Genomic DNA, 15,491 nt, shown 5'->3' on the forward strand with positions numbered 1-15,491 from the left:
CTTGACCTCTGCTGCTCACTTCAAACACAACTGGTATCTGTTGTGGAGAGAGTCCAGCTCAGCGAGGACACGACGAGCAGCATGTTGTTGACCAGCAGCTCTCAGTGACACGGTTACCGTGGAGACTGGAGGCTGCCCAGTACAACCACCGTCTGATGTGTGGATACCGGACGGGCTGAAAGGCCTTGCTCAAGGGCAGCGACTGAACTGTCAACCCAGTCGCCAGAAATAATAGTGGGATTGTACGTTTTTACAAAAACACAGATATGTTAAACGTCAACGTTTCAGAATCAAAAACATGTTTCATGAATATATTTCATATCCCGGTTGAACGACATGTGGTTAACGTTGAGAAACGGAAGGTTTGGTTTACGCAACAAAACTACTTGGTTACGGTTAGAAGAAAGATTGTGGAATATATAACAATACGCAGCCATGTAACTCTACAATCATAACAACAGAACATCGTAATGGAACAACTTGAAGTAACAACATAATATGACAATACAATGGAACAACGGAACGGAACAATCAAAATGCAACAACAACAATCGTAAAAAGTGTCATGTTTTAAAGAGATAGAGAAATGACAGCATGTTTCAATCACAGGTAATAAAGCCTTCACTCACCTCCTTCAACAACGGAAAACCAACAAAGTGGGAACTTTGTTGCGTCTCCTCAGGTCTGACTAAATCATCAATGTGTCATCGAGTGGCCCAGAGTCAAGATTTATATTGTTTATTAAACTAACGTACAGTGTATGTAAGTGTCTGTATATATGTATATAGCTGGAGTTGAACTACACTTTAACAACACTAACAGTGTACATCCGGCCATCATTAACAAGAGGGTTCATCCTCTTAGGAGCATGAACATGATCCCAACATTTCACATATCTCATTGTTGTGAAGTAGAACTCTGGCTGACTGACAGCTGACTGACCACCGCTACATGTTGCGTGCACTACAAAGGTTCAGAGACGGATTTACAGTTTCGTAGGACACCGAAAATAACATGTTTTTATTCTGTTGTTTTCCAGCGAGCACCCCTAATTTCCCTGATTTACATATCGCTGTCAATCACACCCAATGGAATCCAATCAGAAAGCAGGCGGGGACGGACTGGCGGGGACGCAGAAGGAGGCGGCGCTGAGGGCGCTAATGCAGCGCACAGGATACCAACTGCAGCAGGTCGGAAACGGAAATGTCTGGACTTGATTGAGCTTCGAACACAATATTCTGTATTTGTGTGTGTGCTGCAAACGTCATGTGTGCAATATCCATCAATAAAAGTGCAAAATAAAGAAGATTCTTAAGTGCAGATGCTGGTTTAGTGAACTAAACATGACCCGTGGTCCTCAGATGGACTCTGCTCTACATTTCTATAATCATCAGTGTGTTGTTGACTGTTTTTATTTTGATCTTTGTTTCAGGAGAACGGTCAGCGGCGGTACGGCGGCCCACCGCCCGGCTGGGACGGACCGCCGCCAGAGAGAGGCAGCGAGATCTTTGTGGGGAAACTCCCGAGAGATCTGTTTGAAGACGAACTGGTTCCTCTGTGTGAGAAGGTGATGACTGTTTCTACTTTACAAACGTTTGAATCAGCATGCAGTCCTCACAGCTCTGTTCCCGTCTGCAGTACGGTACGATCTACGAGGTGAGGATGATGATGGACTTTAGCGGGAACAACAGAGGTTACGCCTTTGTCACCTTCGGCACTAAACAGGAGGCCAAAGCAGCCATGAAGCAGCTCAACAACTACGAGATCAGGTCCGGGTTTGTTCCTAACACCTCCACCACTCTGGAGACCGACCTTTAAATGCATCGTCATCGTAGACTGATTACAGGCTGCTGATCCTTCTTCAAAGAAATACTAACAAGCAGTATCGCTGCAGTAACCTAGATTAGAACAAGCAACACCACAGCCACCACACAAGTCCTCCAGTAACCAACCTGAACACTCTGAGCACCAAGTCAACATCAACCCACAACCACGTGATGGTAACCAGGCAGCGCCCCAGAGCACCATCATCACACAGATACAACACCTCAATACTTTAGTCATCATCAAGCTCCTACCTGACAACACAAGCACCTGCTACACAGACGAGCCGCCAGTCGGAGCACCTTGGACCTCGGCCGACTGATGCTTCTTAAGGACTCGTCCGACTCTTGTGCTCGTCTTCCTTTCCTGCAGAAACGGCCGCCTCCTCGGAGTTTGTGCCAGCGTTGACAACTGCCGCCTGTTTGTCGGCGGGATTCCCAAAACAAAGAAGCGCGAGGAGATCCTGTCTGAGATGAGGAAGGTCACCGACGGGGTGGTGGACGTCATCGTGTACCCGAGCGCCGCCGACAAAACCAAGAACCGAGGCTTCGCCTTCGTCGAGTACGAGAGCCACCGAGCGGCCGCCATGGCCCGCCGGAAACTGCTGCCAGGTAGAAACCCAACGTCGCCTTTAAGTCACGAATGAATCAGTTTAGAGCAGCGACTGAAACGGAGAGTCAGGGATCCTCTGAGCCGCTGACTCAGCTGAATGCTAACATCAGCATTCTGCTCATTAGCAGCTAAAACCATCTTAGCGCAGCATGCTAACATCTGCTACTCAAACACTGATTGAATGTCTTTCTGCAGGTTTTCGGTAATAAACAAAGTATTGGACACATTCACATGTTGACCCGATGATGAAACGTATCAATAAAGTTATTACAGTTCCTCCTGAACGATGAACCGACTGTAAGCACATCAGTGTTGAAGTGATGACGACAAAAGGCTTTTAAATCACTTCTTTTACTGCTTTATTGTATTATTGGTCATTTGATTTTATTATTTTTTTATTTATACATTTTTTTATTTGTTGTATTCCTTAGTTTGTTTGTCTGTCTGTTTTATGAGTGTTTAATTATTATTATTCATCCCACAGTAGACTGGACTGTGACTAAACAGGTTCAAACTAATCTCAAATAACAGGAAGAGTTTTTAAAACATGTAATTATGTTTCATAGAAGAGAATTGTTTCCTCAACATCAGCAGCTGTAATGTTTAGTGTGTTCAACGCTGACAGAGAGGAAAGATAACGATAAAGAAAGCGTTCTATTAGTTCCACTCAGGTGCAACAGAATGAACTGCAGATCGCTGAGTCATGTTTTCAGATGGAGAATACTACGACATGTGTAATAGTACACGGGTTGGTGCCAAGTACAGGACGTTCAGTTCAATACTCTCTTCTTTAAGTTACTCTTTGTATCTGTGTTTTCAGAGTAATACACACAGTTGGAGAGTACTAAGTATTTCAAATTACTTTAAAAGTTCACTTCAATTGTTGACATCAATAGAAAAAATAAAAAGTGAAGCTGAAGTCACATTGATAAAGACTCAAAGTGAACCCACCGTCTGGTGTCTCAGGTCGTATCCAGCTGTGGGGTCACGCTATCGCCGTGGACTGGGCGGAGCCTGAGGTGGAGGTGGACGAGGATACCATGGCGACCGTCAAGATCCTGTACGTCCGGAACCTGATGCTGCAGACCAGCGAGGAGACCATCGAGAAGGAGTTCAGCAGCCTCAGACCAGGTACTGCAGAGACAGAACCACAGATGTACTCTAGGACCTTCTGGAGCTTATTATCCGAGCATCCTTCCGTCCATGTAACAGAGGACAGTGTAGAGACGAGCTCCACACACAACAGGGTCTCAGAGCCGGAGCTGAACCTGTGACATTGCAGGAATTATTTTTAAGAGATTTAATGACTCGGGATGGGAAGTGAAGACAGAGAACGATGTGTGATAATTATTTGTGAGGATTGGACCCAAACACAGATGAACTGGTGCCGGGGCAGCAGGACGAGTTCTTAACTTACAATCTAAATAAAGCAGCAGGTCCACAGGTGGGGGGGCAGGAAACACAGGAGGACAGGAAGTTATCTGAAACCACAGTCAAGGTGAGTATTTCAAAATAAAACAGGAAACACGAAACCAAAAGGAATGACCTAACAAGGCAGGGTGGCGTCCCACAAGGTTCTATCTCAGGACATCTGAGTTTTAAGTCTTTCCACTTTGTGTTTGCTGATTCTGTTTCTGAACAGATTTCCTCTTATTGTTAATACAATTTAGGAATTAGTGAAAGTTGCAGGTGGTTTCATCTGAATAAGATGAATATATAATGTCAATATTTAAAGTCAAAACTTAACTTAACTTAACTTTAGCAGGACGGGGTTATGCTAATAAAAAATAGTTTTTCATGGGTGCAACCCACATACTCAGCTGTGCTGCTCATCCCACAAATGCATGTTCCTTAGAAATGTGTCACCGTTTGAAAGGAAAATAAACATTGTAGCATTGTTAGAACAGAGAAATAATCTACCAAACACTAATTTCCGAACTTTTTGTTCGATGTTTATTGTCTTGATGATCTTTATATTGTTTGATCTGATGTATAATGCATTAATAATCTCACAATCTCATAATCTAATAATAATCCTCAGGAGTTTGATGCGTCTGTCTTTCAGTCATCAGATATGAGTTCATATTTAAATATATATTCTCGCCTTCTTATAGTTTTCTCCTCAGATATCATGAACATTGAGAGAACAGTTAAAACATGTAAATGTATCTTTATTTGATCTTCACATGATACAACCATCTGATTTGATGGACTCCTTTATTTATTTCTTATTGTCATTTATTTCCCTTGTGTTGACTGAATGATGCTGTATCTTCGTTTCGAGTGTTAAACGATGAGATGGTGTGAATGTGCAGAGAACAGAATGTTAACGGGTGTAAGCTGTGGTCTCAGGCTGAAGGTTCAGAAGCGGATCTTTAAGGAGCTCGTTGTGTTGCAGGCGCTGTGGAGCGAGTGAAGAAGATCCGAGACTACGCCTTCGTTCATTTCACTCAGAGAGAGGACGCCATCACCGCCATGAACGCCCTCAACGGGAAGGTCAGAGTTCACACGTAGTAATGGAGTATTTCAGCGTGGTACCAGTACTTTCACTTTAAGTACAGGATCTGAAGACAGTACTTCGTCCTCCTCCCTCCAGCTGGTGGACGGCTCTCCTATCGAGGTGACGTTGGCCAAGCCGGTGGACAAGGACAGCTACGTCCGCTACACCAGAGGGACGGGAGGACGTGGAACGTCTCTGCTGCAGACCGACTACGCCGCCTACACTCTGGGACAGGTAGGACCCTGAACGCATCACGACACCAGCTCCATGCGAGTCCTGGTGCACCGTGTTGGTGACCTCAGCTGTCCTTTCATCAGCAGGAACATTCACAGCCGAGTGGCTCAGGTTCAGTGAAACAAACTAACAGGACTTTCATTCAGGAGACAGCAGTGTGTCCCGTGTGGTTACAACTGTTTACAACTTGTTTAAAACGGTTAAAAGCGGCGGGAACATAGCGTGCACTGTAACCAGCGACCCAAGAGCTGCTGCATCTGTGTTTGTGTTGATTGTGTTGCGTTGAAGGACTTTGACACAATGAGTTCCAACTCTCAGCTGCGATGAACTTCTTCTTTTATTCATTGTCCTGTTGTGATGTAAAGTGTTAACTCTAAATAATAACAATAATAATAATACAGGGTTATACATCTATTATAATTAATGAATACAATTATAATTAATAATATAATGAATAAGTAATTAATAAAAGTATAATTATAATTGATTATTAAATGAATGATAATGTTTAATGCGGTTCATCCTCTGGGGAACATGGTCAACGTTGAGATGTTTTCTCCTCCTCGTCCTCCAGGTGTACGACCCCTCAGCGGCGTACCTCGGTCCGCCCGTGTTCTACGCCCCCCAGGCCTACGCCGCCATACCAGGTCAGTTCCGCTTCCCGGCGGCCAAAGTTCACGTCGGAGGTCGAGGTCTGATCAGGACGCCGTCGGTCAGAGGTGAGGACGGAGAAACCCAACGAGAGCTTTCTGCTCTGGCTGCATGTTGAATGAGTAACGTCCCAGCGTTAGCTAAAGGGGCCAGCTGAGGCCTGTCTTTAGTCCATGATTCAAATGAAGCACAATGATATATAGATATATATATATATAGATATATATATATATATATATATATAGATCCCACAAAGTCCAAAGTGAAGTTTTCAGAAAGCAAATTGAAACGTCGGCGTCCTCTCCGGGTGCTCCGATGTTTTATTCTCCAGGTTTGACATTATAAACTATAATTTACTGTTTCACAACTTCATTCTTAAAAAAACAAACTCAAAGTCAGGAGTTAAACATCGAGAGAAGAAAACTGCTGCTGTCAGCTGAAAACTCCAAAACACAAATATGAACCATAACAGCCTGGTCTCCTAAAAATGATCAATTACATTCAGAGGGAAACGTAATTCTACCGGATTCATTTTGTTTTTGACGCATCACAGATACGTTTCTAAAGGAAGTCCATGAAGGGACCAGCTGCCGGGTGAGTCACACGAACAGGACTCTCACCCAGGAGACAGCTGGTTGTGTCTCGTGTGACTTCAACTACGGCCATAACTGAAATAACGTGTCTGTGGAAGTCTGAGTCTGTTCCACAGCGAGGAGGCCAGAGACGTGTCCGGCTGCTTTGTGCAGTCCACACGCTGCAACAATAAATCTACCAAGACTGGTTTACAATTAACAGGAATTTAATCCACTGATGCAAGTACAGTCTTTACAGTGAAGTACACTATTTCATGAAATATCAAATCAATAAAACTCAACTCAGCTCCTCAGGTATAAAACCCGTCCGTCCTCTGAGAGCATCACGTGAGAGAGAAAAAGACTTGAAATGAAACCACCCACATCCGTCCGAAACTCCTCCCCTTCCGTTTATCCCGATTCCTATTGGCTAACTCCAGGAGTGTATTCTGTCTGTCTACCTTTCTGTCCCTGCGTTCACTAACACATTCAATGACCGTCAGTTATTGTTTAATCCCTCTATGATAATCCTTCAGTATCAACGTTAAACTTTTGCAACTTTGGCAAAAGCTTCATGTCTCAAATTCTACTTCTAGCTACGAATCCTCAAACACTTTATGCTTATCTTAATTATGCATTTCCAAAACCCTTATGATTATGACTAATTATGAATTCTTAAATATGAATCATTGAACACTTTTATTATAGCTACTAAACACACAGTTCTATGCTCAAATTTCTTACCTGACAAACGAACCTGTTTTAAGCCAAACCGTGATGTTTTACTGAAAATGAACGAGTAGTTTTGTTGCGTTTTAAAACTTCTTTCAACTTTTTCAAACTGTTTTAAATTTTTAAAAACCAATAATCCAATAAAAATAATCCAGCAGAAAGCAAAACCTGGTTACCGATGCAGTTGAGTCGTATGTGAAGCTCGTGTTCAGGAGACACAGTCAGTTCATCAGCAGAATCAAACATCGAACACGATGCACTGAATCAAGAGCAGCTCATGTTGATCACCATGAAATCAGAATGTTTGTAAAGTGAGTCTTCCTCAGTGAGGAAGCACGACACATGTACTGCTGTCATGACTGATAATTGTCTGATTCTTCTTCCCGGTTGATTTCCGGTGATTTGATTGATTTCACTGCCTTTTCGATCTCCTGTAGAAATTTACATGACTGTACCTGTAGGGGCTGCGGGGGTGCGGGGGCTGGGAGGGCGGGGATACCTGGCCTACGCCGCCGGGGTCGGAGTCATGGGCGGAGCCGGCGGCGCCTCCTACGGCCTGAAGGCGGACAAGCAGGCGGAGGAGAAGCTGTACGACCTGCTGCCGGGCATGGAGCTCACCCCCATCAACCCTGCCGCCATGAGCCTGAAGGCCGCCGCCATCAAACCTGCAACACAGGTAACAGAACACACCTGAGGACGGCTGCTGCTCTGATGCAGCTCTCAGGTAACAGAACACACCTGAGGACGGCTGCTGCTCTGATGCAGCTCTCAGGTAATGAGGACCAGCAGCAGGTCTTCTGAGGGGCTCACCTTCAGCACCAGACCAGTGGACAGCAGCTTCATCAGGAGTAGTGGTACTTCATCAGGAGTAGTGGTACTTCATCAGTAGTAGTGGTACTTCATCAGGAGTAGTGGTACTTGGTCAGGAGTAGTGGTACTTCATCAGGAGTAGTACTTCATCAGGAGTAGTGGTACTTCATCAGTAGTAGTGGTACTTCATCAGGAGTAGTGGTACTTGGTCAGGAGTAGTGGTACTTCATCAGGAGTAGTACTTCATCAGGAGTAGTGGTACTTCATCAGGAGTAGTGGTACTTGGTCAGGAGTAGTGGTACTTCATCAGGAGTAGTGGTACTTCATCAGGAGTAGTACTTCATCAGGAGTAGTACTTCATCAGTAGTAGTGGTACTTCATCAGGAGTAGTGGTACTTGGTCAGGAGTAGTGGTACTTGGTCAGGAGTAGTGGTACTTGGTCAGGAGTAGTGGTACTTGGTCAGGAGTAGTGGTACTTCATCAGGAGTAGTACTTCATCAGGAGTAGTGGTACTTCATCAGGAGTAGTGGTACTTGGTCAGGAGTAGTGGTACTTCGTCAGGAGTAGTGGTACTTCGTCAGGAGTAGTGGTACTTCGTCAGGAGTAGTGGTACTTCATCAGAAGTAGTGGTACTTCATCAGGAGTAGTGGTACTTCATCAGGAGTAGTACTTCATCAGGAGTAGTGGTACTTCATCAGGAGTAGTGGTACTTCATCAGTAGTAGTGGTACTTCATCAGGAGTAGTGGTACTTCATCAGGAGTAGTGGTACTTCATCAGGAGTAGTGGTACTTGGTCAGGAGTAGTGGTACTTGGTCAGGAGTAGTGGTACTTCGTCAGGAGTAGTGGTACTTCATCAGGAGTAGTGGTACTTGGTCAGGAGTAGTGGTACTTGGTCAGGAGTAGTGGTACTTGGTCAGGAGTAGTGGTACTTCATCAGGAGTAGTGGTACTTGGTCAGGAGTAGTGGTACTTGGTCAGGAGTAGTGGTACTTCATCAGGAGTAGTGGTACTTGGTCAGGAGTAGTGGTACTTCATCAGGAGTAGTGGTACTTGGTCAGGAGTAGTGGTACTTCATCAGGAGTAGTGGTACTTGGTCAGGAGTAGTGGTACTTCATCAGGAGTAGTGGTACTTGGTCAGGAGTAGTGGTACTTGGTCAGGAGTAGTGGTACTTCATCAGGAGTAGTGGTACTTGGTCAGGAGTAGTGGTACTTGGTCAGGAGTAGTGGTACTTCATCAGGAGTTCCCGCTGCAGGTATTATGTGTTGAAGTTGTTTCGTTGACTGTGATGAAGTGAATCCAAACTCTGGAAGGTTTCAGTGAAGGCGGTCGGCCATTCAGTCAGTGTTTGTGGAAGGACGGACTGCTTTATGTTCTTAGGATGAACCTGAAAGACGACTGAATGTGTTGTACCACATGATTATTGACACCTGTCTGTCTCTCTGTCTGTCTGCAGGTTCTGGAGGAGCTGTGTCAGAAGAATAACTGGGGTCAGCCCGTCTATCAGCTCCACTCTGCCATCGGTCCGGACCAGAGACAACTCTTCCTCTACAAGATCACCATCCCAGCTCTGGCTACCCAGTACCCCAGCGTGTAAGAGCACTGCTGCTGATGCCCTGGGTGTCTCGTGTCACTGTGTTCTTGGAGGAGGAGTCAGAGGGATATTTAGTTGGTTGTAATCTGTCACCAGATCTGACACACTGTTCCTTTTAGAGTTGTTTCAAGCTTCAGTTCACAGAGATTGATTCAGTGATACAAACACAAAAGGATCACCAGCTCCATCTCACATCGATGTGTCTCTCTGCAGACATCCCTTCACGCCTGCTAAGCTGTGTGCAGCCGTAGAAGAAGCTAAAGTGCATGCGGCCGAGCACACTCTGCAGACGCTCGGCTTGCAGACGGAGGGCGCCGCCGACGTCGGCTGTGCCGCCGCCGCCGCCGTGGCCTCGGTAGCCTTCCCAGGTATGTGAAGGTCCGTACCCAAAGCCTACTAACTCTCCCCTGAACCAAACCATAACAGACCAACAGACCCCATGCAGGACCAGGACTACAACCAAAGACAACTTGAAGCTTACACTTCCAACTGGTTCACATACTGGTGGTCCTAACAGCACGGCGAGCTCTCGCTCTGCAGCTTCCAGGTCATCAGTCAGGTTTTAGATGATCTCTGACTCTGAGTGACATCAGTAAACTGCCAGGATTGTTATCTTTCAACAACCAACGAGTTTGTGACACATTGATTGATCATAAATCATTTAGCTCAAGATCATGTCAGTGAGTGAGGGTGATGTCATCCATTAACAATTAAGAAGCAAAGTTATTAATGTGCATTAATGAGATATGAATTCATACAGAAGGAGAGAGAGAAGAGGAGAGAGGAGCTCAGTGTATCCGAGGAAGTCCTCCAGTAGTCTGGGTCTATAGCAGCGTAACGGGCTCGTCCAAGGCAAACCTGAGCCAGCCCTAACTATAAACCTGAACCAGCCCTAACTATAAACCTGAACCAGCTCTAACTATAAACCTGAACCAGCCCTAACTATAAACCTGACCCAGCCCTAACTATAAACCTGAACCAGCTCTAACTATAAACCTGAACCAGCCCTAACTATAGACCTGAACCAGCCCTAACTATAAACCTGAACCAGCCCTAACTATAAACCTGAACCAGCTCTAACTATAAACCTGAACCAGCCCTAACTATAAACCTGAACCAGCCCTAACTATAGACCTGAACCAGCCCTAACTATAAACCTGAACCAGCTCTAACTATAAACCTGAACCAGCCCTAACTATAGACCTGAGCCAGCCCTAACTATAAACCTGAACCAGCCCTAACTATAAACCTGAACCAGCCCTAACTATAAACCTGAGCCAGCCCTAACTATAAACCTGAACCAGCTCTAACTATAAACCTGAACCAGCCCTAACTATAGACCTGAGCCAGCCCTAACTATAAACCTGAACCAGCCCTAACTATAAACCTGAACCAGCCCTAACTATAAACCTGAGCCAGCCCTAACTATAAACCTGAGCCAGCCCTAACTATAAACCTGAACCAGCCCTAACTATAAACCTGAACCAGCCCTAACTATAAACCTGAACCAGCCCTAACTATAAACCTGAACCAGCCCTAACTATAAACCTGAACCAGCTCTAACTATAAACCTGAGCCAGCCCTAACTAGAAACCTGAACCAGCCCTAACTATAAACCTGAACCAGCCCTAACTATAAACCTGAACCAGCCCTAACTATAAACCTGAACCAGCCCTAACTATAAACCTGAACCAGCTCTAACTATAAACCTGAACCAGCCCTAACTATAAACCTGAGCCAGCCCTAACTATAAACCTGAACCAGCTCTAACTATAAACCTGAACCAGCCCTAACTATAAACCTGAACCAGCCCTAACTATAAACCTGAGCCAGCCCCAACTATAAACCTGAACCAGCCCTAACTATAAACCTGAACCAGCCCTAACTATAGACCTGAGCCAGCCCTAACTATAAACCTGAACCAGCCCTAACTATAAACCTGAACCAGCCCTAACTATAAACCTGAACCAGCCCTAACTATAAACCTGAGCCAGCCCTAACTATAAACCTGAACCAGCCCTAACTATAAACCTGAACCAGCCCAAACTATAAACCTGAACCAGCCCTAACTATAAACCTGAACCAGCCCTAACTATAAACCTGAACCAGCCCTAACTATAAACCTGAGCCAGCCCTAACTATAAACCTGAGCCAGCCCTAACTATAAACCTGAACCAGCCCTAACTATAAACCTGAACCAGCTCTAACTATAAACCTGAGCCAGCCCTAACTAGAAACCTGAACCAGCCCTAACTAGAAACCTGAACCAGCCCTAACTAGAAACCTGAACCAGCCCTAACTAGAAACCTGAACCAGCCCTAACTATAAACCTGAACCAGCTCTAACTATAAACCTGAGCCAGCTCTAACTATAAACCTGAACCAGCGCTAACTATGAACCTGAACCAGCCCTAACTATAAACCTGATCCAGCCCTAACTATAGACCTGAACCAGCCCTAACTAGAAACCTGAACCAGCCCTAACTAGAAACCTGAACCAGCCCTAACTATATACCTGAACCAGCCCTAACTATAGACCTGAACCAGCCCTAACTATAAACCTGATCCAGCCCTAACTATAGACCTGAACCAGCCCTAACTATAGACCTGAACCAGTACTAACTATAAACCTGAACCAGTACTAACTATAAACCTGAACCAGCTCTAACTATAAACCTGAACCAGCCCTAACTATAGACCTGAACCAGCCCTAACTATAAACCTGAACCAGCCCTAACTATAAACCTGAACCAGCCCTAACTATAGACCTGAACCAGCCCTAACTATAAACCTGAACCAGCCCTAACTAGAAACCTGAACCAGCCCTAACTATAGACCTGAACCAGCCCTAACTATAAACCTGAACCAGCCCTAACTATAAACCTGAACCAGCCCTAACTATAAACCTGAACCAGCCCTAACTATAGACCTGAACCAGCCCTAACTATAAACCTGAACCAGCCCTAACTAAAAACCTGAACCAGCCCTAACTATAGACCTGAACCAGCCCTAACTATAAACCTGATCCAGCCCTAACTATAGACCTGAACCAGCCCTAACTATAAACCTGAACCAGCTCTAACTATAGACCTGAACCAGCCCTAACTATAAACCTGAACCAGCCCTAACTATAAACCTGAACCAGTCCTAACTATAAACCTGAACCAGCCCTAACTATAAACCTGAACCAGCCCTAACTATAAACCTGAACCAGTCCTAACTATAAACCTGAACCAGCTCTAACTATAGACCTGAACCAGCCCTAACTATAAACCTGAACCAGCCCTAACTATAAACCTGAACCAGCCCTAACTATAAACCTGAACCAGTCCTAACTATAAACCTGAACCAGCCCTAACTATAGACCTGAACCAGCCCTAACTATAAACCTGAACCAGCCCTAACTATAAACCTGAACCAGCCCTAACTATAGACCTGAACCAGCCCTAACTATAGACCTGAACCAGCCCTAACTATAGACCTGAACCAGCCCTAACTATAGACCTGAACCAGCCCTAACTATAAACCTGAACCAGCCCTAACTATAAACCTGAACCAGCCCTAACTATAAACCTGAACCAGCCCTAACTATAAACCTGAACCAGCCCTAACTATAAACCTGAACCAGCCCTAACTATAAACCTGAACCAGCCCTAACTATAAACCTGAACCAGCCCTAACTATAAACCTGAACCAGCCCTAACTATAAACCTGAACCAGCCCTAACTATAAACCTGAACCAGCCCTAACTATAAACCTGAACCAGCCCTAACTATAAACCTGAACCAGCCCTAACTATAAACCTGACCCAGCCCTAACTATAAACCTGAACCAGCCCTAACTATAAACCTGAACCAGCCCTAACTATAAACCTGAACCAGCCCTAACTATAGACCTGAACCAGCCCTAACTATAGACCTGAACCAGCCCTAACTATAAACCTGAGCCAGCCCTAACTATAAACCTGAACCAGCCCTAACTATAGACCTGAACCAGCCCTAACTATAGACCTGAACCAGCCCTAACTATAAACCTGAGCCAGCCCTAACTATAAACCTGAACCAGCCCTAACTATAAACCTGAACCAGCCCTAACTATAAACCTGAACCAGCCCTAACTATAAACCTGAACCAGCCCTAACTATAAACCTGAACCAGCCCTAACTATAGACCTGAACCAGCCCTAACTATAGACCTGAACCAGCCCTAACTATAAACCTGAACCAGCCCTAACTATAAACCTGAACCAGCCCTAACTATAGACCTGAACCAGCCCTAACTATAGACCTGAACCAGCTCTAACTATAAACCTGAACCAGTCCTAACTATAAACCTGAACCAGCCCTAACTATAAACCTGAACCAGCCCTAACTATAAACCTGCTACTAATAACCCTACATTGTCCTCCGAGTATGCTACTAATACTATTATATTACATTACTATCACTAGTACCACTGCTACAGTACACAGTACTCCTACTGCCCATTTGTCTACTTCGGCTCCTACTAACGTTACTACTTCTTGCACTGTTACTACTACAACTAATTATATGGCTTTTCCACTGCTTCTCGTTTAACTACTGCAGCAGTATCTACGGCTACTAAAAGTACTACTACTACTACTACTTCTGCTGACTAAATTCGAATTCTTCGTGGTTTCTTCTTTCACCGTGATCGAGTGTTTTCCGTGGTATAAAAGGTGACGATCAAAGGTGTCAATCAGCTAAATGTGGAGTTCTGCTGCCCTCTAGTGGCCAATAACAGAAGTATTTACTGCAGCGTCATACTGAACAATACAATGAAAAACAAACAGACTTAATGACCTGTCAACAGTTACACTGCGGCTTCGATACAGCTGTTCATCTCAGACTGTATTTACTTGTGAAATAGTTTGTCACATGACAGAATCCTGTAGAATGACTTTGATTGTTGATCAGTAAATATTGTTTGAAAAGGTTTAAACTGTGATTAGTTCAGCTGATGTTCCAACAGTAACTCGAGACTAACATTGTGTTTCTACTGTGAAGTCTGAAGAAGAGCTTTGTCAAAGTTAACCGCACTTGTTTTAGGATGCTTTTATTGTGAAACTCTTGACAGTGAAACAGGAAGCCGTTTCCTCTCATTGTATTGAGCTGATGCTCTGAGGATTTGTGTTTTTGAACAGAGTTTAGTTGGAACATCGACTGAACTACAGAACGTCTGTTAGTAAAGAGACTTTAACATACATACAAACATAACGGCGTATTGGTTCTGGTCCGGTCCGGTCTCTCTCTCCAGGTTACGCTCTGGCAAGCCCGGCAGCGTCGGCGGTGGCGTCCCAGCTGAAGCAGGCCGTGTCTCTGGGTCAGGACCTGACGGCCTACACCACCTACGAGGGATACCCGGCCTTCGCTGTGGCGACGCGTCACACCGACGGATACGGCGTTTTCTAAAAAGGAGAGAAAACATCTCGCAGCTCGAGACGCGTTCACACCAAACTGCTTCATTCTCCAAACGAGACTTTCAGAAACGGAGCATCAGGACGCAGAATCGTGGGAATGCACCTTTATTCAGACAACTCCAGTGGACTCTGTTTTGGACTCGCCACAGATTTCTCACCCTGAAATCTTCTTTCTTCATATTATCTATTATATCTGAATTATGCGTACATACATATCTGGGATTATTCTGGGATTGATTAAGTAGCTGGATTGTGATTGGCTGTCGGTTAAGACTCTTGTTTTTGATCAGTTAATGTTTTTGCCTCTTTTTTTAGCAATTTTTAGTTAGTTTGCATGTTTTTATGTTTAGAGTATTCAAAAACTCAATCAGCGAAATAGATTTAGTTCTTCTGTGCTTTGTTGTAACCGTAGTTCTTTTCTCTAAGATAACTGGGATTTGTAGTTCTTTTCAATGTCTTTCAACTGGAAACTACCTTTTGACCATTTCAGCGTTTTTTCCCGTCTGTAAATTACTGAAATTTGTCT

General features: G+C 44.6%; 1 protein-coding gene across 3 annotated transcripts; it reads left to right on the forward strand.

Moving 5' to 3' along the window:
• Nucleotides 1–1,088: 1,088 nt before the first annotated feature.
• Nucleotides 1,089–14,957, forward strand: a1cf (apobec1 complementation factor; the record flags this gene model as incomplete). 3 transcript variants are annotated; one of them, XM_079293360.1, is made up of 12 exons in its annotated part: nt 1,089–1,190; nt 1,433–1,567; nt 1,639–1,769; nt 2,197–2,435; nt 3,403–3,567; nt 4,835–4,932; nt 5,033–5,170; nt 5,745–5,889; nt 7,563–7,801; nt 9,390–9,526; nt 9,741–9,899; nt 14,789–14,957. In XM_079293360.1, the coding sequence occupies 12 exons, from the start codon at nt 1,089–1,091 to the stop codon at nt 14,955–14,957; spliced, it is 1,857 nt and encodes a 618-aa protein (XP_079149486.1). The 3 variants fall into 3 exon arrangements, with proteins under 3 accessions (XP_079149486.1, XP_079149487.1, XP_079149488.1); XM_079293361.1 differs by having other exon boundaries at nt 9,741–9,895; nt 14,803–14,957; XM_079293362.1 differs by having other exon boundaries at nt 7,587–7,801; nt 9,741–9,895; nt 14,803–14,957.
• Between the last annotated feature and the right edge of the window lie 534 nt (nt 14,958–15,491).

Source organism: Melanostigma gelatinosum (genome assembly GCF_949748355.1).
Source record: "Melanostigma gelatinosum genome assembly, chromosome: 21".
NCBI lineage: Eukaryota > Metazoa > Chordata > Actinopteri > Perciformes > Zoarcidae > Melanostigma > Melanostigma gelatinosum.